This window comes from Schistocerca cancellata, chromosome 3, assembly GCF_023864275.1.
Source record: "Schistocerca cancellata isolate TAMUIC-IGC-003103 chromosome 3, iqSchCanc2.1, whole genome shotgun sequence".
Classification (NCBI taxonomy): domain Eukaryota; kingdom Metazoa; phylum Arthropoda; class Insecta; order Orthoptera; family Acrididae; genus Schistocerca; species Schistocerca cancellata.
The window spans coordinates 899655113-899678439 of record NC_064628.1 but is presented as its reverse complement, the minus strand read 5'-3'; the positions used below and the strand labels follow the sequence as shown (position 1 = coordinate 899678439).

The 23327-nt window shown below is 40.4% G+C and overlaps 1 protein-coding gene across 4 annotated transcripts in view; it reads right to left on the bottom strand.

Moving 5' to 3' along the window:
* LOC126175973 (nuclear receptor coactivator 5) overlaps positions 1 to 23327 on the bottom strand; it is a 156016-nt gene that overhangs the window by 109209 nt on the left and 23480 nt on the right. For 3 of the 4 annotated variants that reach the window (XM_049923070.1, XM_049923069.1, XM_049923071.1), the window contains exons 3-4: positions 14436 to 14543; positions 1248 to 1455 (exon numbers count right to left, since the gene is read on the bottom strand). In XM_049923070.1, coding sequence (XP_049779027.1) covers positions 1248 to 1455; positions 14436 to 14543 — 316 coding nt within the window. The remainder of the gene's footprint in view (positions 1 to 1247; positions 1456 to 14435; positions 14544 to 23327) is intronic. The other variant, XM_049923073.1, reaches the window with a different exon arrangement.

The following is a 23327-nucleotide window of genomic DNA, read 5'->3' as shown; positions in this document are numbered from 1 at the left end:
CAGACAAGAAATATAACTGTTGCTACTGTAAAAGTATACTGCGGTGTCTACGCATTCTATGGCAACATTAAGTAGACATTGTGGCGAGCTCTGCACAGTAATCAATGGGACCAAAGTTTACACACTCACAATGGTTGTCTGCAGTGCTCGGGTTATTTAAGCAATCTCTTTTACATGATCTATCTGTCACAGCAACTTTTTAGATTATGACATACAAATGCAATAGACTCCCAACCTGGACTGGCATTAGCTACTACCGGACCCGTCTGCTCTGGGCATCTCACCAAAAAACACCAAATTTAAAAGTGTCTCCTTAGGTTTTAGGAAGTAGTGTGGCACAAGAGGAAAGAACAAGAGGATCTGTGATGATATCTGGCAAACGGATTGTAGATTTTAGTATATGACAAATTTCAATTGATATGCCTACCCATTCCCGAAAAAAGTGGTCTAGACAGGCAGACAGATAACAAATGAGAATTGTTTCCTGTGATGTAACTAAAAATTAACCATTTTCGGATTTTTCCCATACCTGTGCTGTGAATTCTGACTCCTTGGCAAATTTCATGATTCTAGGTTAAAGATAAGTGAGTGCGATTGTGAATATCAAAATATGTGACATAATGGCCTTATCTTATGATTCCATTGACTGCCTTAGAAGCTTAAATTTTCCATGCTGCCAAGGGACCATAGATCTTAGTACATAGCATAAATTTCAACTTGATATATTTATCTGTTCCAGTGAAAAAGAGGTCTTTAAGAGTTGGACAGATTGACTGACAAACAAAGTGATCCTATAAGAGTTCTGTTTTTACAGACTGAGGTATGGAACCCTAAAAAGCAGTTCTGGTGAATTATTATTACAGCAGCAAGCATTTCATAAAAATTGTTAAGGCTGCAGGACAGCATATACAAGGAATAAAGTAATGTGGTGAACTTTTGAAGGACTGTCATAACAGTAAACTGACAACTTCCCTATATAACATTAAGAAGAGACATTTTCCATAGCTCTTAAACAATACAGGTGGGGATGATGTGGAGGTTTGTGTATGAGATGAGATGAGATGGGGTGGGGAGTGTATTTTTGGCATTTTTTTCAACCAATTAAAGAAGTACCAAATTTTACCAATTTCATTCAGCCACTTGAAAACAAAACTAGTGGAAGCTTTGCCTGATATGTACTGCATCTACAGTGCAGCAATCGCCAACAGCCCCATCAGCACCGACTACAGACCAGAACAAACTGATACCTTTCATGCTCCCTCTCCAGGTCACGGTCACGATCGCGGTCTCTGTCTCTCTCCCGGTCCCTCCAGTCGGGCCTGTCACCGCGAGACCTGTCATCAACAGGTGATCGGTCCCGGAAAGAGTCTGCGCGATCTGCCGAATCTGCTCTTCTTGGACCCGGTCCATCATTTGGGCGTGGTCTTTTGCCATACACTCTTGCAGGATTCACCTCTGAAACATATTATTTTTCATGCAAATATAAACTGGTGTCCAACAAAGCCTAATCAACCTTTAAGGTTCACTAGTTTAATGTATTATTTTAGGTTCACTAGTTTAATGTATTATTTTATTTGGTAAAAAAGTTTTACATACATAACTTTTCTGTTATTAATTCTGGTAAAGCAATTGTTAACAATAATCTTTATGTCACATACGACAGTCTAACATGTGTTTCATGTCAGCATTCAATTTACTATCAATGAATGGTCATATAAGAAAGCAAGACACAAGCCTACTATCAGGGCTGTTATCAATGAAGCATCTGAGCACATTAAAGAAACGACAGGTTGAATCCCAATCTACTACACCTTTTAATGTGGCATTAAACTACATAATAGGATACACTCCTATGCAGAAAGATCCTTCATGAGACAAAACCTAACACATTATCCTTTCTCCTTAGGATATTAGGTCAACAAGGTGCACAAGAGTCTTTGAAGAGTCTGGAAATGGACATCTCAGCCAGTACCCTTAAAGGGCAAAGCAGTGGTTCTGCACCCTGGTCAGAACTACATCTTTATTTGTCAAAAATTTTAAACAACTTTTCCAATGTGATCTCGCAGGTATTATTAGTGTGACTAATGGTGTGCTTCAAGTGTTCTGTTGAGTTGTTGTTTCCGTTTTATACACAATTTCGAAGACCAACCTAGTGGTCTTCTTCAGATGCTGTGGGTTTGCAGTTAGGTGCACCTGCCACCTGGACTCCAACCAAACTGGGAACTATTGTTGGTCTCACACTGCCATTTATAGCTGAATTCTATCCTCTATGCCCACTGCTCCCTTTGATGCTCTTTTGTTTTTTAGAGCCCCCCTCAAATACTCCGTGGAAGGCACATTCTCTTCGTGTTTCCCAGTTATCACCTACCACGCAATTCCACTCTTAGTAGACTTTCTGCCATGGTCTCTTTTGCTCTTTTTACCAATGCAGTGCCACTTATACTTCACTATCCAAATGGCTGTGAGCTTCTCTGCAGCTTGTCAGCACTTCAAATTCTGCACAGCTGGGAACCTTAACTACAGATACATGTGTCAGAAGCATAATCCTTCGCGCTAATTTTCCTGGTATTTTATTGTAAACAGGTGACAGCACTTTATACCATTTACTTTGCTGATCACCCACCTTTTTAGCATCCTTTTTTAGCACAGTTCTTTTCAATTGATGGAGCCAGACAGACAAGTGGGCACATTTTCATAAAGAAGGGAGCTGTTTCAAATGGCAGTTAACGGTAAAAATTGAAGATACAGGACTTCAAAAAGGAGTAAAATACTGTGGTGTCACCGCCAGACACCACACTTGCTAGGTGGTAGCCTTTAAATCGGCAGCGGTCTGCTAGTATACGTCGGACCCACGTGTCGCCACTATCATTGATTGCAGACCGAGCGCCGCCACACAGCAGGTCTAGAGAGACGTCCTAGCACTCGCCCCAGTTGTACAGCCGACTTTGCTAGAGATGGTTCACTGACAAATTACGCTCTCATTTGCCGAGACGATAGTTAGCATAGCCTTCAGCTACGTCATTTGCTACGACCTAGCAAGGCGCATTTATCATTTTCTATTTATCTTGTGATGCATGTACCTTCAGACCGATGTTCTCCAATTATGGATTAAAGTTAAGTATTCCCGAAGCTACGTACTTTTCTTCCTACTATAAACTCCTGTAACTGATCCAGACCTCACGCCAGCCTACGTGAGCTTTAACGGGTGCTTTTCGGCTTGGCTTGGCTGTCTTGCCAAGTCACAACAAATTGGCGACGAGAATTTTGCGTTCGTATTGATTTACTTGTGTAATGGCTTCGCCACATTCTCTAGATGTACTGTCCGAATTTTATCGCTTACAGAACCAGCAGACGCAAGCCTTATTGGATGCCCTTGGACAGCTCGTCCAGGGTCAACGTGCACTGCAAAACGATGCGGCAGCCGCCGCTCCACCGATACCGCAGACACAACACGCAGTTGCACCACCTTTTCGTCCTTTTGATGCGGCACTAGAAAGCTGGACGGAGTGGTCACGCCAATTTGGATTTCATCTCGCCGCCTACAGAATTCAAGGTAATGAGCGGCAGCCTTATCTCCTTTCTTGCGTCGGAGTGTCCACGTACCGTGTGATATAGTGAAATTATTTCCCCGACGCGACGTAGCAACTCTGTCCTACGAAGAAATTTTGTCTGCATTAGATGCATATTTCAAAGAATCAGTCAATGTAGTTGCAAAACGGTATACCTTCTTTCGTACAAAATGTACGGCAGGTCAGACTAATAGGGAGTGGGTTGCAACCTTGCAAGGCCTTACTAGGGATTGTGCTTTTGAGTGTGAATGTGGACTCCCTTATTCAGATACTATGGTGCGTGATGCAATTGCACAGAACGTTTCTGATGTTCGTATACGGGAACAGATTTTGAAACTAGTCAATCCCTCCCTTCAACAAGTGATAGACATATTGGATCGGCAGGACACACTTGACTTTGCTCAGGAATCATTTGAAACTTCGCCACCCGTGTGTCAAGTTAACCGGCCCGCCGGGCGAGCTGCACGGAACAGTAAACAGTCCTCGCACCTGGTCGCGCCAAAGCCGCCTGGCTCTCAGCCACGTGTCCCGCTCCAGAATGCAAATGCAGTGAAATCATGCCCGCGGTGTGCTACTAGACATTCGCGTGAGAATTGCCCGTCATGCCAGGCTACTTGCTTTTTCTGTAATAAAAAACGACATGTTCAAAGTTGTTTGCCAGAAAAAGCTCAGATCGGACACTCACAGTCATTCCAGGCCCTTTGCTTCAGGCTGGAATCGGAATTGAACCAAGGATAATCAGGCTCGCGACACTTCGCCCATGGAAATTCATGTAGTTCATACCACTCCGCCCAGTGTTACTCTCTCTAACAGTGACTGTGTTCATTCCACAACTAGTGTGCGTCAACATCGCCGGAAATCCCGTCGAATCGCAAGTGATTCTGTACCAGTGTCAGTTCACGTTGCACGAGACAGTCGCTCTTGTCGTCAGCAGGACAATAAACTTTTTGTTGATTTGGACATTCACGGTAAAGTGATACCGTTCCAGCTCGATACCGGAGCTGCAGTTTCATTACTCAATCAGGACACGTACAAACAGCTGGGCACACCTCCGTTGCGTGCCGCAAATGTTAAGCTCACTAGTTATTCCGGACAGGTGATCCCTGTGTTAGGACAGTGCAGCCTTCTGGCAACATACAAGGGACAAACAAAACTTGTGTCATTTTACGTCCTTCGTTCTTCTGCTGCAGTGAACTTGTTTGGTTTCTGTTTATTTCAGTTGTTTAACTTATCTATAGTAAATCAGGTCCTATCAGTGAACCAGACTGTGCCTTCAGCCAGTGTATCTCGTCTATGTGAAGAATTTGCAGACATTTTAGCACCGGGCCTCGGTTGCGCTAAGAACTATAAAGCACATTTGGAACTGAAAGTCAACGCGCAACCGAAATTTTTTAGAGCGCGCAATGTTCCCCACGCATTGCGTGATGAGGTCGCAAGAACATTACACGATTTGGAATGACAAGGTGTAATTGAACGTGTGCAGGCTTCTCTCTGGGCATCACCCTTAGCAATTTTGCAAAAACCTTCCGGAAAATTGAGACTTTGTGTGGACTTCAAGGCAACAGTGAATCCCCAACTAGTGACTGCTACTTTTCCTTTACCCCGCCCGGGTGAATATTTTTCGAAGTTGGACCTAGCAGATGCGTACTTGCAAATACCGGTGGACGAAGAATCCCAGCGCGTTTTGGTGGTTAACACGCATCTTGGTTTGTATCGCTTCAAACGACTGCCATTCCGGTGTGCATCCGCCCCTGCATTGTTTCAGCAATATCTACAAACTGTTTGTGCGTCGGTCCCTACTGCAGCAAACTATCTGGAGGATATAGTGATCTCCGGAAAGACGGACGAAGAACATTTAGCCAATCTCACAACATTATTTCAGGTCTTGCGACAAAATGGTCGTCACTTGCGGAAGGACAAATGTGTGTTTTTTGCTCGTGACTTGCCATATCTGGGACATGTACTCAATGCCCAAGGCATACATCCCAGTCCCGAGCACCTCCGTGCCATACAAGACTTGCCTTCGCCGCAGAATTTGAAGCAGCTACAGAGTGTGCTGGGAAAAATCAATTACTACCATAAATATGTGCGCCACGCCTCTTCCATTTCAGCTCCGCTTCATCGCTTACGCCGTAAGGGTGTTCCATTTGTCTGGACGACGGAATGCGAACGCGCCTTTCGCCAGTTGAAATCGGCGTTGCTTTCCAATACTTGCCTTACGCCATTCGATCCCCGGAAGCTCCGTTTGTTGATGGTGGATGCATCGGAATTTGGGATCGGTGCTGTGCCTGCGCACAAAGATGGTTCACACGATCGCCCTATTGCCTTTGCGTCCACATTGTTCACGTCTGCGCAAAGAAATTATTCACAGATCAAGAAACAAGCATTGGCTCTTGTATTTGGTGTTACAAAGTTTCATGATTTCTTGTATGGTCGTCACTTTACCATCATCACAGACCACAAACCTTTGACATCACTTTTTCATCCGACCAAGCCTGTACCTTCACGTACAGCGCAGAAATTCATTCGCTGGTCTATTATCCTCTCGCAGTACCGCTACGATATCTTGTATCGGTCCACTGCTCAGCACGGAAACGCCAATGCGTTGTCCCGTTTGCCTGTTGCTGAGGATAGAGCATTCGATTCCTCCGAACTTGCTTGCATGTTAATTGATTCGGAAACCGGTGACGTGTTCGAATCGTTTCCAATTGATTTTCGTCGTGTAGCTACAGCCACAGCTGCCGACCCTGTCCTTGCTACCGTTCTGCGTTTTGTTGCTGCGCAATGGCCCTTGTCAAAGACACGCATCGAGGATCCATTGGTTCGCCGATTTTTTGCTCACAAGGAGAGACTTTTTGTACGACACGGTGTTTTGCTGTTGCGTTCTGATAATGATCAGTCCAGGGTCGTGGTCCCACATTCGTTACAGTCCTCTGTCTTACGGCTTCTCCACCAAGGACATTGGGGTATAGTGAGAACGAAACAACTTGCTCGTCAGCACTGTACTTGGTTCGGAATCGATGCTGCGATTACGAATATGTGCACTTCTTGCATGGCGTGTGCCGAACAACAATCCGCACCACCACGGAAATTCTTTGCATGGCCAAAATGGCCAAAAGCCACTTCCCCTTGGCAACGCTTACACATCGATTTTGCTGGTCCATTCTAGAATGCTCGATGGTTGGTTGTGGTCGATTCATTCAGTAATTTTCCTTTTGTTGTCCGAATGTTTTCCACGACGTCATCTGCCACCATCCAAGCGTTGTCCGCTATCTTTTGCATTGAAGGTCTTCCACAGACTATTGTTTCCGACAATGGCCCACAATTCATGTCCGCAGAAATGCAGTAATTCTGCAAGGCCAATGGTATTCAACATCTGACGTCCGCGCCGTTTTCGCCACAGTCAAACGGTACCGCTGAACGTTTGGTCCGGACTTTCAAGTCACAGATGTTGAAGTTGAAAGAGTCGCATTCTCGGGAGGACGCGTTATTGCTCTTTTTGTCCTCGTATTGCTCTCAGCCCCCAGATGGTCGCTCGCCAGCTGAGTTCCTTCACGGTTGCCCTCATCGCACCTTGATGTCTTTGCTACATCCGCCGCATCAGGTTCCTGTGCAGCGGCAGACACCTGCTTTTGCCTCAGGCAATCTTGTCTACTACCGTAACTATCGAGGTTCACGGCGTTGGCTCGCAGGGCGCATTCTTCGCTGCCTCGGCCGCGCGATGTATCTGGTTTTGGGGGCCTCTGATGAGGTGCGTCGGCATCTCAATCAGCTGCGCCTCTGTCGTCGCACGGGATCTGCCGCTCCCCGTCTGCTTTCAGCGACGGTGCCGTCTGGACAGCGCTCTGGAGACCCATCTACTGGCTCGCCTCATCCCCAGGTGTTACCGACGCTGCCTTCCATTTTGCTCCATGGCGACGCGCCACCACCGCCTGTTCTCCCGCCGGCGACGCCCGCAGTGGACGCGGCGCTGCAACCGCCGGGCGCCTCCCTGGGTCACGCGCCGCCAATCGCTTCCCGTGACCCGTTGCCCTCCGCCATGGACTTCTTGCCCGCTCCGGACCACATGGCGTCTTCACCCGTCGGGTGCCCCGACCCGATGGAGGTTGACCCTTCGGCCCCTCCTGTCAATATACGGGCGCATACACCGCATGTTGGCGTGCACCCAGGAATAGGTTTTCAGGCGTTTCCTAGCTCCCCTCGGACCGAATGGCAGGGTGCGGGTGGCACAGCCTCGCCTGTTGTTAGGCTCCCCACCTCGTCGCATATGTCAACATGGGGTCCTCCCCACGGCGGGCGGAAGCCTTATAATACAACCGTACGGCGATTTGCGGGGGAGGAATGTGGTGTCACCCCCAGACACCACACTTGCTAAGTGGTAGCCTTTAAATCGGCAGTGGTCCACTAGTATACATCGGACCCGTGTGTCGCCACTATCATTGATTGCAGACCGAGCGCCGCTTTTCGGCTACCCAACATAGGGGCTTGGCTGTCTTGCCAAGTCACACAAATACGGTGAGAGCATTTTTGGGAATACTCTTTACCTTAGAATATCTCCAAACTAAATAACTGTAATGCCCAGGACTTCACGACTCTTTGTCATAAAATACTTTGCATTCTTACAAAAGGAGACATTCCTAAAACTATTTGTTTATGAAACATTAATGGCCAAACTTCAGAAAATATTTGAGCAGACAATTTTTCTCTCAACTTTGAATGGCCATAGTAACCAGACTATTCAACATTTAATCATGCAATTTAGAGGTATGTTTTTACACTTGGCAGTGAGTTGATGCAGCAAGTTTCAAAGAGAGAACACTCTGATCTAATACATAATCATTTGTAAAAAAATGATAAAGATCTGCAATGACACACACAATGTTTTAATCATCCTCACTTCAATGAGTGCAACACCTCAAATATAGTTTCTAAGAAATTGCACAATTACATTTGGTAAGTGTTGGAATAAACACATCAAATTTCAACAATGTTTAGGTGGGGACTCTAGATCAGTTGGTATGGAATGACCCTGCCAAGGACTGGGCATGCGGCCAAGAGGCTATAGCAAAAGATCAATGGTGAAAATGGGCCAACAGCAGTGCTATGCATGCACTTTGTCACCAGAACAACATCCTCTGAGACAGGAGTCTCTATCAGCTGCGCTCCTGCAGCAGTTGGTAGCAGAGTCCTGCTTCAACATGGTTTGCATTTAAATTCCCAGAGAGGAGAAAAAGAAAGGGCAGCTAAGTGGTAAAGTCAATGAGGCTCTGTACGGTTACGCCTCACAAAGGGCAAAGCATCGTTACCATACAATTCAAATTTTCTTAAATTGAGACTGCTTTTTGAAGTTGGTGGTGAAGGTTAACACGTATGGATTGGAACACATCACTTATAAAAAAAAAGCTTCTTCACCTTTAAGTTTTTCCAATTTCCTCCACAGCTGATCCAACACCATTGACATAACACTTTGGTGTGGGTGGGTTTTAGAAAATAAATCTAACAATCCCCACATTTTTGAGTAAGCCTAAAACAACTGGACAGCACCAAGTGCACTGCATGATCTCTATCAATTCCCCTCCTCCTCACTCCAATCCACAACCACTGCACGTAGGTCATCTGAAAGTTAATTTATTTTTAATTGGGGGAGGGGAAAGCAGCAGCTCTATCTGCATACCTGAGAATACGTATAGTTATACGTTCAAGAGGAGCAGGGAATGAAAGAATAACTTTACTGTGAAATGAAAACAAAATTAACAAAATGAAATTGTTTGGAACTGCATATTTTTTGCACACCTATGGAATTAAAATTAGCTGCTAGGTAACATTCAAGACAGTATCACTCCACGTCATGTACTGTGACAAACTTGGACCCTCCTGAACATGCTGTCTACATGATAGTTGAGGTGCTACTGCTAAAGTGCGTCCCACTCTTCGATGGCCAACTTTCAGAAATTATCCAGTTTGTGAGGAAGGTTATTACAACAATTCACAACAAGTTTCAATGTTCAATCAGGTCCATGCCGGCAGAGACAGCTGGCCATTCCATTTCATTCATTTCTGCCTCCTGTAGGAAGGAGTTCAAAAGTTAAGCATCGGGTACTCATGCATTATTGTCCTGAAAGGAAACTACGGCTGAAGTTTTGAATGCAGGATTGAAGAACAGATTTAAGGACCCTTTTCTGATACTACACAGCCCTCAAACTATCCTCAGTAGTGATGAGAGGTGTTTTACATTCCTACAAAATTCCAGACCAAAACATGACTGCCCTGTGCCTTTTCTGAACCAAAGGAACTGCGTACTTAAGATGTGTATTGCTACCTGGTTACCTCTACTCTCTTCCACAATGATCATCAAGCATCATACAAATTCTGAACTCATTGGCAATGGGAACCCAACACCAATAACCATGTTCCCTTCCAAGTGTTCTGTTGCAAGCCACCTTCACACAATGTGTAGCAGAGGGCTTTGTGCTGTTTGCACATATCGATGAAAACTTCAACTGGAAGAAGCCTATTACTGAGCTTCTAAAAACAATTAAGTTCACTTACTTTTGTTCTTCGCATAATTAGTAATCATGGACACAACAAATCAACCTCCTGACACATTTTGCGTATTTCCACACAATAATGTCCCGTGGAATAATTTTCTGGGTTAACTCGTCACTTAGAAAGAAAGTACTGATTGCACAAAAGTGAGCAGTAAGAATAATAAGTAGTGATCACCCACTGACATCATGTGGGTATCTCTTCAAGGAGCTAGGCATTTTAGCTGCATCATCACAATATATACATTCACTAATGAAATTTGTCATAAATAATCCATCACAATTTGATAAGAGCAGTGATGTCCATACCTACAACACTAGAGGGAAACATGAGCTTCATTACCAATTATTAAAGCTGTCAGTGGCTCCGAAAGTAGTTCAGTATGCAGCAACAAAAATTTTCGATCACAACATAAAACACCTGACATGTAGGAAAGCAAGTTTTAAATCAAACTTAAAATTATTTCTCCCAGACAACTCCTCCTACTCCAGTGACAAATTTCTATTTAAAAACTGATATGGGGGAGGGGGGGGAGATTTAAACTTTTTTTTTTATTGTTAATACTGATCCCGCATAAATATCTTGTGAACTGACTTGTTCCACATTTTGATAAAAGAATCGTTCAAACTATGTAATAGGTGCCTAGAGGCTGAATTGATTATGTGGAGACAGATGTGTAATATCTGTGTAGACACAACCTTCCCAGTTATCTCTAAAAAGGCAGCACAAAGTACTGGTGTATTCTCCTCACAGTATCTACAATCCACAATTTGTAGGTAGTCGTTACATTTTCCAGTGCTGCTGACCACAGGTGATCACTACAAGGCAGATTTTCAGCATTATGCACTTCATGATAATAGCTGAATCTTTATTGCCATGGTATCGCCAATTCATTAGGGTATTTTCCACGATGACAACCCTTCTTATTATAAACTGACAATGCATGCACGGGTTAATCTTGAAACAAATCTGACTTATGTTGACAGACTGAACGGTGTACACAATCCACATTATTCGTTCACCATCGAAGACACAGCACACATTGTTGAAATGAATAAGGAACACAGGTTTACTTTTACCATCATTACACAGACGGTTGCAGGTAGTGATTTCTTGTGGTATAAGAGACTGATAAAGAGGTTTGCAATTAAAAAAAAAATTGCAAGTGCAAAACTTTATAAGAGATTGCCATCCTCAAGCTCCTTGCAATGAAGACAAAATCCTTGCTTTCTGTAACAGACTGTTACATTGCAGTGCATAAGAGTAATTGCCTAATACTTTCTCGAACTTATGATAGTAGTAGGGGGACTAGTGGCATGCACTCCGAAAGCCATCACCATTTCTCACCATATTATAAGATAATATTGTTTATGGATCATTACTGGATGCAGTAAGCATTAATACTACTGAAAACAATATAGAGTGGCCATTTTATCTTCAGTTGGTAGTGTACATATTTGTTCTAGAAAACATTCAGGGCTTTTCATTTCAAATATAAGTTCTGACTTGGATTAGTGTATTGGTAGAAAGATTAGGAGCTAAAGAGCTAATCAGATTTACAATTTTTTTGTTACTACTCTCCAGCTCTCAAACAAGACCTTCACCTCCTATTTTGTTGCATACATGAGAAATTCCAAGAGGAATGTAGTGCGACATATCGCTTTGGCGACGTGGCATGTTCCACAAGCATTACTGAATCAACGAATTATGATAATTGCCATAATAAGTTTATTAAATTAATCAGTTGGTATAGCCTGCTGTTTAAAAGTTTGTTTTATCTATGTACATTTATTGTGGAGTGGACAGTCACAGTATAGCTGCAAGCCGGATTGACGATAGCAATCTTACTGTGTTCATGGTATCTGCTGGTTGCGTGGTCTATTCCGTGTCATCGAGTTCTGCCTTGGGAAACATGAGGCAAGGCATGGAAGAAAAACGGCCATGACAATCACAATGGCGTCATGAGAGCCGGAGAGAATCATATTTATTTCAAGAATTTGGATACTGCAATGCACGTTTAAATTCCAGACAACCAATACAGAACATTGCAGACATCTTGCATTGTATTGCACTTAAATACTAGTGCTGCCAATCTTTCACATTTCCACATCTTCACATGAACTTGACAAAGTCACACTGTAAAAGTTGTGACCAACCCTTTATCTTACTCTCATTTCCACTCTTAAAATGTTTCCCAAATCTGACCCACAAAATTAACTTTTAATGTTGTATTTGTTAAAAGTATGTCAATGTGTGATCCTACAAAGAGGAAAATATGCTGCCTGAAATTAATAAATACAGCTGAAATTGAGTCAGTGCAAACTGATCGATCGCTTACAGTTGCAGTGGGCTGGGTGAGACAGCTTTGTGAGCTTACCTCAGTCAACACAATGTGATCTTGTAAAAGTCTGTATGACAATGCCCCAGTGTTGTCAGAGCTCTGTAGACAGCAACTCTTTTCACCTGCAGCAGTTGGTGCTTCACAGTTAAAAGCTGGCAACAGCATAGCAAGCTGTCAGGGAGCTTCTTGCTTAGTCTTTATTATATGTACTTCTTGTTGCTGGAAGCTCTGTTTTTGTTCTACACAGGATCATCCTTTTCAGAAACCAGCACAATCCCCTTGGTCCTCCAGCAGAAACTAGTGTCACTGAAAGGACCTTGTATGGCCCTGCTACAGTGAGATGCCTCTAAAGTTATTTAACTAGTTCTGTTTCCCTTTTTTATTTAGCAAATGTTTCATTATGCTTTCCCAGTCACAGCAAATTTTGTCCATGTTCCAAATTTCTTGCAACAAGTGCTGTAGGTTGCTGAGCTTATGTAGACCTGCATATTTCCACAAATAAGCTTTGTAATCAGACTGTTGTTTCTGACTGTGTCTCGTGATCAGCGTTTGGATTTATTCTTTCTGCTGCAAGCTTGTTTTCAGTTCAGTGTGTGTCACTGGCTGTTTAAAGAACTAACCCAACAGTTGGAGGTTTTCATTAATGTTGGTTACAAGTTTCTCATCCTTTTTTAATAGGAAAGTAGTCTTGTTTAAAAGTGTTTTTAGAAGTATGAGTACAATATATCATCATATTAATTTCACACAAAACTTGATTATAAAGACTTTTAATTTCTCTCACATAATAATGAATAAATATTTAGGTGAAACCATGACTGAGTAATCAAATTGCCAAACTACAATTGAGCAACTGCTGTCCATGTGAGTAATGTGGCAATCTGAATTCAAATGAATAGACTGCTCCAGAGAATCTTTTATCGAGAACTAGAGTCTCACTGAAATTGCAATGTCTTCAAGTTAAAAGAGAGGCGCATGGAACCAGAGCTAGCCATCGGAAATGAACTGTTTCGCCTTCTTCTTTTACTGGTAATATAGTAATTTAAAATGACACAGTAACTTCAATCACATTTCATAGCATCTTGGCATGCAGCTTAATGTTATTGATGTGCTATGTGAAAAGATTTGTTTGGTCCAGGTTCTGGGAAAAATAATTGTACTCACTTCATGTGACAGACAACACTGTAGTAACAGAACCAGATCAAGTGACTCTAGCGAATGATAAAAATTTTACAGCACACTCTTCCCAATCTGCCCAAATATTAGGGACGAAATGCTATTGGAACTCTCTCTAATCAGACTAGCAACGCCAAAAGCTAAGATTTAACACTAACAGCAGCCGTTTTCAATTAAATTCTTTTTTCATCTTTTGGCATTTGAGTGTCTATGACTGCATGATAAAATTTTTTATTGAATTTATGCACTCCGGTATCAGTTACCAATTATGCTCTGCTTTAAGCTATGTTGATAAATACATGAGGCTACACTTTGTCACTAATTAAGCTTTGCTTTAAACTATGTGTATAAAAATATGTTGCAACATGTTTTAACCCTCAGCTTATCAAGCAAAAATTTATTAAGCCAAGTAAGTGAAAGTGAAACTTGATTACTGACTGATCCAAGAGTATATAAAACTTAATGACTTAATAAACCATTTTACATTATTTTTAAATGTTATTCCGTTCTGCATCCCACAGGTGCAAGGAATGTCTTACCCAACTCTGCATGAAATTATTAGAGGCATTCAAGATCTTTGCTGGAACGTGCACACACGCACGCACGCACGCACGCACGCACACACACACACACACACACACACACACACACACACACACACACACACACACACTATCTACATGCGCTGACAAAGGAGTGAGACAGAATACTACACACACCATACACAAAAATCACATCGTATCAGTTTACTGGATATTACTACATCGTCTACCTGTAGTACCGGAGGCATATCAAAACTTGCATACCAATTTTTCTGCCTCGGAATAATGATCCGTTTTCATTTCTGATTGCTTCGGCTGCGCTACTGTCTCTTTCAAATTGCACAAAGCCAAACTTCCTGTTAACAGAGATTCCTGAAAACATACCAACATATATGTAAAAATGAAAATATAAAACTGGGTATATTTTGTTATTTACAAGAAATATATTTAACATGGGCAACTTGGGAAAAATGCAATTGCTCATTGTGAACTTTCCATTATGTCTAGTTTTCTTACGCTTTCAATATTTTTGCACCTGATGAGAATTTCTTCTAATTTCATCTTTGTCTTATACCCCATCCAACAATCCATTCACAATTCTTTCCTCTCAATTGCTTTTATGTCATTTGCCTTCCACATTTACCTAACACCATACTCATCCTCCACTATCCACATCCTACAGCCCCTTCTTTATAATCAATGTGTTACCTCTTCCACTCTGTTTCCAATTATTCTAAAGCCATGAAGGAATCCATTACTGAGAGCTTGCTCCCTCAGAAATTCCCGGCTACATTACATCACCTTAACCTATTCCCAAAAACCTGTTATTCTTTACTAACAAATGCAAACATTTTGCACCCAATAATCATAAAGCCAAAATGAAGAAAAAACTACCACTTTCTTCTTTTATCCTTGCTGAACTAAACCACACAGTCAATGTGCACAGTGTACTTCAATTTCCAACAAAAACAGTGCCAACACAAAGCTAACATGATCAACATACTCACAGTGTGAGGCGATACACTGCTTAAGACACTAAACTTATTCTTCAGGGAACTAGGTTCAAATCCCTACTGAGGCTTCCTAATTAATATTTTCCCATCATTTTTAACTACACAACAACTTCCTTTCTTGCCGTGTCCAGTTTTAATTCACTTGGTAGCATGTGGCTGTTTGTCCTTCATAATAATAACAAAAGGAAAAGCCAACATTATTAATGGAGTCATCTACAAACTTGAGATACTGCAGTCTTATCAAGTCATCAGTTCATGAAAGTTCCATTGAAGTGATAAGCTACAATGATTTTAAAAACCGTAGACTGCAGCACATGGTTTTCTCCAGAGCAAAGACTATCTCTGACATCTAAAATGCCAATGGAAAATTGAAATCCAATCAACACAGAGCACAACAAAAAAGAAAGTCAATCTAATATTGGACAATCCAGGATAGGGTATCAGCCTTCATCTTTTCTAAGAAATCTCCATGGAATTCAGATACAGCGTAAAAAATTTCCTGAGTGGAGCTATGAGCTGTCCTTCGGCAATAGCTATGAAGAACAGACAAGTAAACAAATATAAGGCTAACATTAATTCAACATGGATACCAACTATTTCCAAGCATATTTAAAATAAAAAATAGCATATGACTATCAAAACACCTACATTTATATTACAATCTTGCTAACAAAAAGTCTATGTTAAATTCCTGGTAGCAACTAAAATTTTTAGTGTCACAATTTATACAAAAAAAAAAAAAAATCACTTGATATAAGGGAAACAACCCCCCCCACACACACACACACACACAATATGGTAATTCAGGAGATATATAAAAACACACATATTCAAATGCAACCTTGTCAAAATTGCGAAGCATTCTGTGAAAAACTTTGAGATTTATGACTTTGTTCAAATGAATATTAACATCTATTCAAACAAAAATGTGAATGTATGGTGTTAAAAATCTGAAATTTCTAAGTTCTTCACCGATTGCTTTAAAATTTTGACAATGTTGCACTTTTTTTTCTTAAATACATGTGTAATATATAAATGAGAAACATTATTATCAAAAATCTTGAAAAGTTCTTGACTGATTTACAGAATGCTCCAATTAACATTCAGATGGGCATAGTAAACATGTAGGTTTATTTATGGCTTATTGGCTTATGTTTAGAATACCACTACAGAATCTAAATGTGCATTAACAATAAATAAGGTTCAAGGTCACGGAGAGGGCAAAGAAGAAATGGACAGAGGTTGGAGGGAATGGAGATAGGATGTGGAGAGAAGATGATAGAGAGAGGAGGTGGAAGAAGTTGGACAGAGAGAGGGGAAGGAGAAGATGGACACAGGAAAGGGAGAGGAGGTGAGACAGACAGACGGGGGGGGGGGGGGGGGGGGAGAGAGAGAGAGAGAGAGAGAGAGAGAGAGAGAGAGAGAGAGAGAGATGGTAGTGGACAGAAAGAGGGAGAAGGATGAGGAGCTGGATAAAAGGAGGGGTGAGGGAGGAGGAGGGAGATAGTATATCCAATTTCCGCACATATTAGAAATGTGTTCTCTCTCTTTAATTTCTTTTCCATTTACTGAGACTAGTCATAGCAATGCAAGGTTGGGAACAACTAGTAATGTATATGTGCCATGATTTTAATAACAACTTCAGTGTGGCTGCACCCTATGTCTGAAATCTTGAAGGAATCAGGTAAAGCTGTGAGGAATGACGATAATGGGCAGTCAACAAGATGTGTAGCATGCAAAAAGTTCAGAATTTGGGTTTGAAGGGAAGTGTGTGTGAATATCTGAAGAGGACACACACACACACACACACACACACACACACACTTCTGGAGATATATGTACGTTTACATATTTGAATTATATGTTACAAAATTTTACTACTGAGAGAGCTTTGTTGGATAGTTACACATGTACAAGGAATATGGAGGCCAGTTCTAAATTTAAAACTACAGTGGTAAACCATGAAATACTGGCTATATGTCATATCACCTTCAATAATTGAACATGCGAGTTTTCCATTAGCTAGACTGTAATGCAAGTGTAATTAACTTGATAATAATCACATATATTTTTGTTCCAAAATATGCTTAGAAATGACATTGTTAGCACCCATGTTGAATTAATGTTAGCTTTATGTTTGTTTATCTGTCATCTCTTCTGTAGCTACAGCATAAGTTGATATAAATTCTGCAGGCATAGCTAATGTTGTATATATACCAAGAACAATTTTCAGTAAATTATGTTTATTGCTGTCCAGTACCACTGCCACAAACTTTTAAAGCATATATACACCAAATAGAGAAAGAGGACCACACAGCAACCAATACACCACTGCTCAATAACATTAAGCCAAAAAGCATGCATGCATTATAAAATAACTTAACTGCATCTTTGAAAAAGCTCAGAAATATTTAGAAAGTCCTAACTTAACAGGTAAGAATACCAGACATACAGATCACTCTGAAAGTTTCTTTGAGAATTACTTATTGCTGTAACGTCAAAAAATAATAAATTACGGCTGTACTCAATATTTTCTTTAATTACAAAAGTACCGACTACAGAAGCACTAAACACGAATCCAATGTGTGCACCACAATGTACTGAGTTGTTGTCGTAAAGCTAGTTGAAGTGAATACACCAACATGTAGGTTACTTTACATTTTCAAACTGGATCTGAGTATAAACAAGTGAACAGAGTGATTTCATTTTAGCACTTCTCATTCCTTGGGTATGATCTTCCACTGCATCAATGAATTCACATAACTGAGTAATTCTGTTGAATACAAAGGCCATTACAAGTATCCATGAACAGGCACTTCACAAGTTGTGTTTGGATGATGGCTGGAAGGAAAGCCCACCTCTAACAGTACAGCGAGTGTTGAAAACTGATGAGCTGTAGATGCTACATTATCTAATACAAATAATGTAGCATTTGTGGTTCAGTCAACATATGCTTTATATGTCTAGCTCCAACAGCTTTAAAAGTATATTCAACGTTACCTGGCAAAAAAATGTTATCGATTAAACCTACAGACAAAGCAGGCAATCCTGTGTCTACAGCAAATCTTACTGTGTTTATGCAGCAAAAGTGAAGGTAGCAAAAGTGTTCAAATGAATAATATGCAAACACTTAGTGGAAGATTGTCACACAGCCTCAATTACACATGAAGATAGAGTGGTAATCTAATCCAAAAGAAGGAGTACTCAAGCATTTTTCCTTCCCATGCTCCATGTGTGTTTACATTCTTGTCATTTTAGTGCAATTGTGATACGGCATAAGCTACACGTGCAATTCACTTTGCTACGTACAGCAGTTGAAATTTTTATTTCTATGTAAGCTGTTTGCTATTATTGTGCTTGTTACATGGCTTGTGCTCACAATGTGTGTGAAAGAGTGAATATATTAATACAATCGTAATTATTTGGATACAGACTGCTTGGAACTATGTTCCAGCATGTTAGAGAAGTCAATAACATCACATGTAATTACCCTTATGATTTCAGTTTTAAGTTCTGATATTCTAACTTTGATATATTTTATTTGGAGACTTTGCTTTCAGTGTGTCTGAAAACGACAGAATCTCGAAACTGAAATCACTTTAAATATTTTCAACAGCCACATGCAGAATTCACCATCCAATAATTATTTGTCAGATATGTATCTGTTCCACATTCCTGCAGAAATATGGTTTTCTGTTCCGCAGTTGCAGTATTATAGAAAAATCAAGGAAGAGTTTAGTTTCCTGTCAATGACCAGGTCACTGGGGACAGAGCAAAAGCTCAGACTGGGTAAGGAGAGATGGAATTTCACTGTCCTTGAAAGGGAATCAACTTGACATTTGCCTTAAGCCATTTAAGAAAACCATATAGAAAAACAATGCAAGCAATAATGAATAAGTGTTTCTTTTAACTGTGAATACAATACAAGTTTTTTACAGTTTCTTAAAATATATGCAAAATGTTTCAATAATATTTGCAAAAGTTACCCATGTCTTGCCTTACATTTTTCTTTTCCTTTTTTCTTAGCACAAGAGTTTACAGGAAACAGGAACCGTTTATACAGATTTATCTCCATAAGGTCTTGTACCAGTGGCACCTCAAACCTTTAGGATCCTAAAGTCATTGTGCATTGCATTGGAGGTATTTAGTAAAAAAGTTACAGGATATCTTTGTTTTCATTTGCAACATCTACACCTCTTGGGCAAAGTAGTTGTATAAATTCAGTTCAAAAAGTCCTTGAAAATTCCTGGCAAATTAAAACTGTGTGCCAGATCAGAACTCACATCCAGCAAACATTCCGGGTCCAAGTCCCAGTTTGACATACAGTTTTAATCTGCCAGGAGGTTTCATATCAGCATACACTCCACTGCAGAGTGAAAAATTCTGCTCTGGAAATGATCCCCCCCAGGCTATGGCTAAGCCATGTCTCTGCGATGTCCTTTCTTTCAGGACTGCTAATCTCACAAGTTTCACAGAACTTCTATGAAGTTTGGATAGTGGAAGATGAGATACTGGCACAAGTAAAGCTGCGAAGACAAGTCTTGAGTCATGCTGGGGTAGCTCAGTTTGTAGAGCACATTCATGCAAAAGGCGAAGATCACAGATTCGAGTCCTGATCTGGCACAACGTTTTAATCTGCTAAGAACATCAGCAGCAGACAAGTAGTACCTACTATTAATTAGGAATATTATGACCTCCAGTAGGAATCCAACCTTTTAACATTTCAATCAGCACTCACTCTGCTACAGAGTGAAAAATACATTATGGAAAAGTCACCATTTGGGCATTTTACTGCCCACAAAGCATGCTTTCTATTTCTTTACTGACTGTGTTACAGCTATCTGGTCATCACGATGGTGTGTGTGTGTGTGTGTGTGTGTGTGTGTGTGTGTGTGTGTGTGTGTGTGTGTGTTACTAGCTAGCCTCTTCCCTTTCTATCTTACCAAGCAAGGCGGTGCAGTGGTTAGCACAATGGCCTCTCATTTGGGAAGACTGCTGTTCAAACCCCATCTCATCACATTGATTTAGGTCTTCCGAGGGGTCTGTACATCACTTAAAATAAATGACAGGAAGGTTCCTTTAAAAAAGAACTCCAAATTTCCTCTCCCAAATCCGAGCTTGTGCACCATCTCTAACAACCTCATCGTCAAAGGGACATTACACCCTTTTTCCCGTTTCTGCCACTCAAATGTTGCACTACAGTTATTTAAGACAGTGAGTGATCTCATATGCAGGAGGATGAGGTTTGCTCTGTCTGGACATCTTGATCTAGGTTTTCCTCAGTCATTTCATGCCGGTGCAGGTTCCTTCAGCAAGTCCAAAACTGAACACCAGTCTCATTCACTTAATAAATTACTGTTGTATTTTATGTATATTTGAACTATCTATTTTTGTTGTATTGTGATGACAAATCCTATACAATTGTGTGACCGTCACTGGATGATTAAAAAATACAATAAAATGTCTTTTAAACATCACAGATAGAGAAACTATGACCAGCAACGTAAAACATGAGTGTGAGAAATTTCATGTAATTATACCTTTGCAGAGAAAATACATTAGCAACAGTGACATTCATTACTCCACATTAAGGTTGCCTTTAGCATAAAAGAGGATTCACAATGCTGCAACAAAAATTTTTAATCATTTACCCAGTGATATAAAATGTCTGGCAAACAGCAAAGTAAAGTTTGGTAACACTCTGAAAAAGTTTCTCCTTGACAACTCCTCCTATTCTGTAGAAGAATTTCTATTATTGTAATTTGTAAAAAGTGGTGGGTAGGAACTACTAACATCTTTTCTCATTTTGCAAAAATAAATAAAATAAAGATATAATAATTTAAGAATGTTCAGAATGTAACCATACATACAAATTAATTTGCAATGTGACTGTATAATGACTCATTCCACATCACTACAATCTATAATGCAAAATGGTTCAGGGAACACGATACTAACTATTTTAACATTCTCATATTAAACTCCACAGGAAAACTTTGCAGTGAAAAAACTGGTGTAATGTTGCTTTAAGATTCACTGTACAAATGAGTACTGAAATTATTGAAATTTCAGCAAAATAACCTCTTGTTGCTGTAATCATCTTCAGTCTGAAGATTGGATCAATGCAGCTCTACAACTAGTCATTGTGTGAAAGTTGCTTCATCTCTGAATAGTTACTACAACCTATATCCATTTGAACCTGTTTACTGTATTCATCTATTGGTCTCCCTCTACAATTTTCACACACGACACTTCCTTCAAATAAAATGGACAAATTATCAATGTCTCAGAATGTGTCCGTTCAAGGTCTGTCACAAATTTTCTCTCTCCCCAATTCTCTGCAGTACATCCCAATTAGTTACATAACCTCACCACCTCATCTTCAGCATTCATCTGCAGCACCACAGTTCAAAAGCTTCTATTTGCTTCCTGTCGGAACAGCTTATTGTTCACATTTCACTTCCATGTAACATTACACTTCAGATAAACACGTTTAGAAAAAATTTCCTAAAACTTAAGTTTATACTACACGTTAATAAATAGCTATTTTTCAAAAATACTTTGCTTTCTATAGCCAGTCAGCACAATTTTATATCCTCTCTAGTTCGGCCAACATCAGTTTTTTGTTGCCCAAAGAGTAAAACTCTTTTTACAAATTTTAGTGTTTCATTTCATAATCAGATTCCCTCAGCATAACGCGATTTAATTCAATTACATTCCATTACCCTTATTCCATTTTAATCTCATTGTATGCACTCCTACAAGACACTGTCTATTCCATTCAATTGCTTTTCCAAGTTCTCATGTCATCAACAAACATCGAAGTCTTTATTTCTTTCTTTGACATTCAAAACCACCTTTTTCACGCGTTTAAACAGAAATAAGCGTTTTCTTGTTCTTTGTCTTCATTGGTTGTTATATTTCACTCCAGATACATACCCTTCCAACATTCAACACTTTACCTATTGTTAACGACGAGGTAGGTAGAGTTTTCTGCATGTCGAACACCGATTTGTCAAGTGGTATTGTCTGATATTGTATCCCAAACATCCATTGACTTTTGGTTAATTCCCCCATTTTTATTGTTGCCTTTTAAATTATTGTGCTACCATCTTTAATTGTTGATTTTCTGTACCTTTTGACAAGAAATGTCTTACGAGCACAGTGTATAATAAATTGCAATTGTTTCAGAGAAAATGCCTTTTTTCCATGCTGTACATCGAAATTTTTATTTTTATTTATGCACCCAGACACGTTTCGCCTTTTTTACAAGGCATCTTCAGTGGGTGTCCTGAAATATTACATGATTTGTCCATTTTTACACATAGGTTATGGTTTCACATCTAGGTTACAGATTTAAAAACAGTGCCTTAACTTTTTTTATGAAATGGAAAGGTAGTTACATGTAACTACTAATTCACTGCATCCAAGCAAACTGCTTTTCCTTATCTGGCAACCAGGTGGACATCTTACAGTTCACTGTTTACGTTACACATCACTGTAACTGCCATCTTTTTAATACAGAGTTTCATTTGTTTTCCTAAGTGATAACAACACACTTAGTTTCTGCATTTAAAAAACAGACAAACACACACACAAATATTCAAGCTTTTGCAACCCATGGTTGCTTCATCAGGAAAGAGGGAAGGAGAGGGAAAGTCTAAAGGATTTGGGTTTTAAGGGAGAGGGGAGACATTCCAATCTCGGGAGCGGAAAGACTTACCTTAGGGGGAAAAAGGGACAGGTATACACTCGCACGCACGCACACACGCACACACAGATATATATATATATACAGACACAGGCAGACATGTGTAAATGCAAAGAGGTTGGGCAGAGAGTCTGTATATGTGCAGATGGATGTGTGTGTGCGCGCACGCAAGTGTATACCTGTCCTATTTTCCCCCCTAAGGTAAGTCTTTCCACTTGCGGGATTGGAATGACTCCTTACCCTCTCCCTTAAAACCCACATCCTTTCGTCTTTCCCTCTCCTTTCCTCTTTCCTGATGAAGCAACCATGGGTTGCGAAAGCTTGAATATTTGTGTGTGTGTTGCGTGTTTTTTATTTTATTGTGTTTATCAACATACCAGCAATATATTTAAAAAGAAAGATGATGAAACTTACCAAACAAAAGCGCTGGCA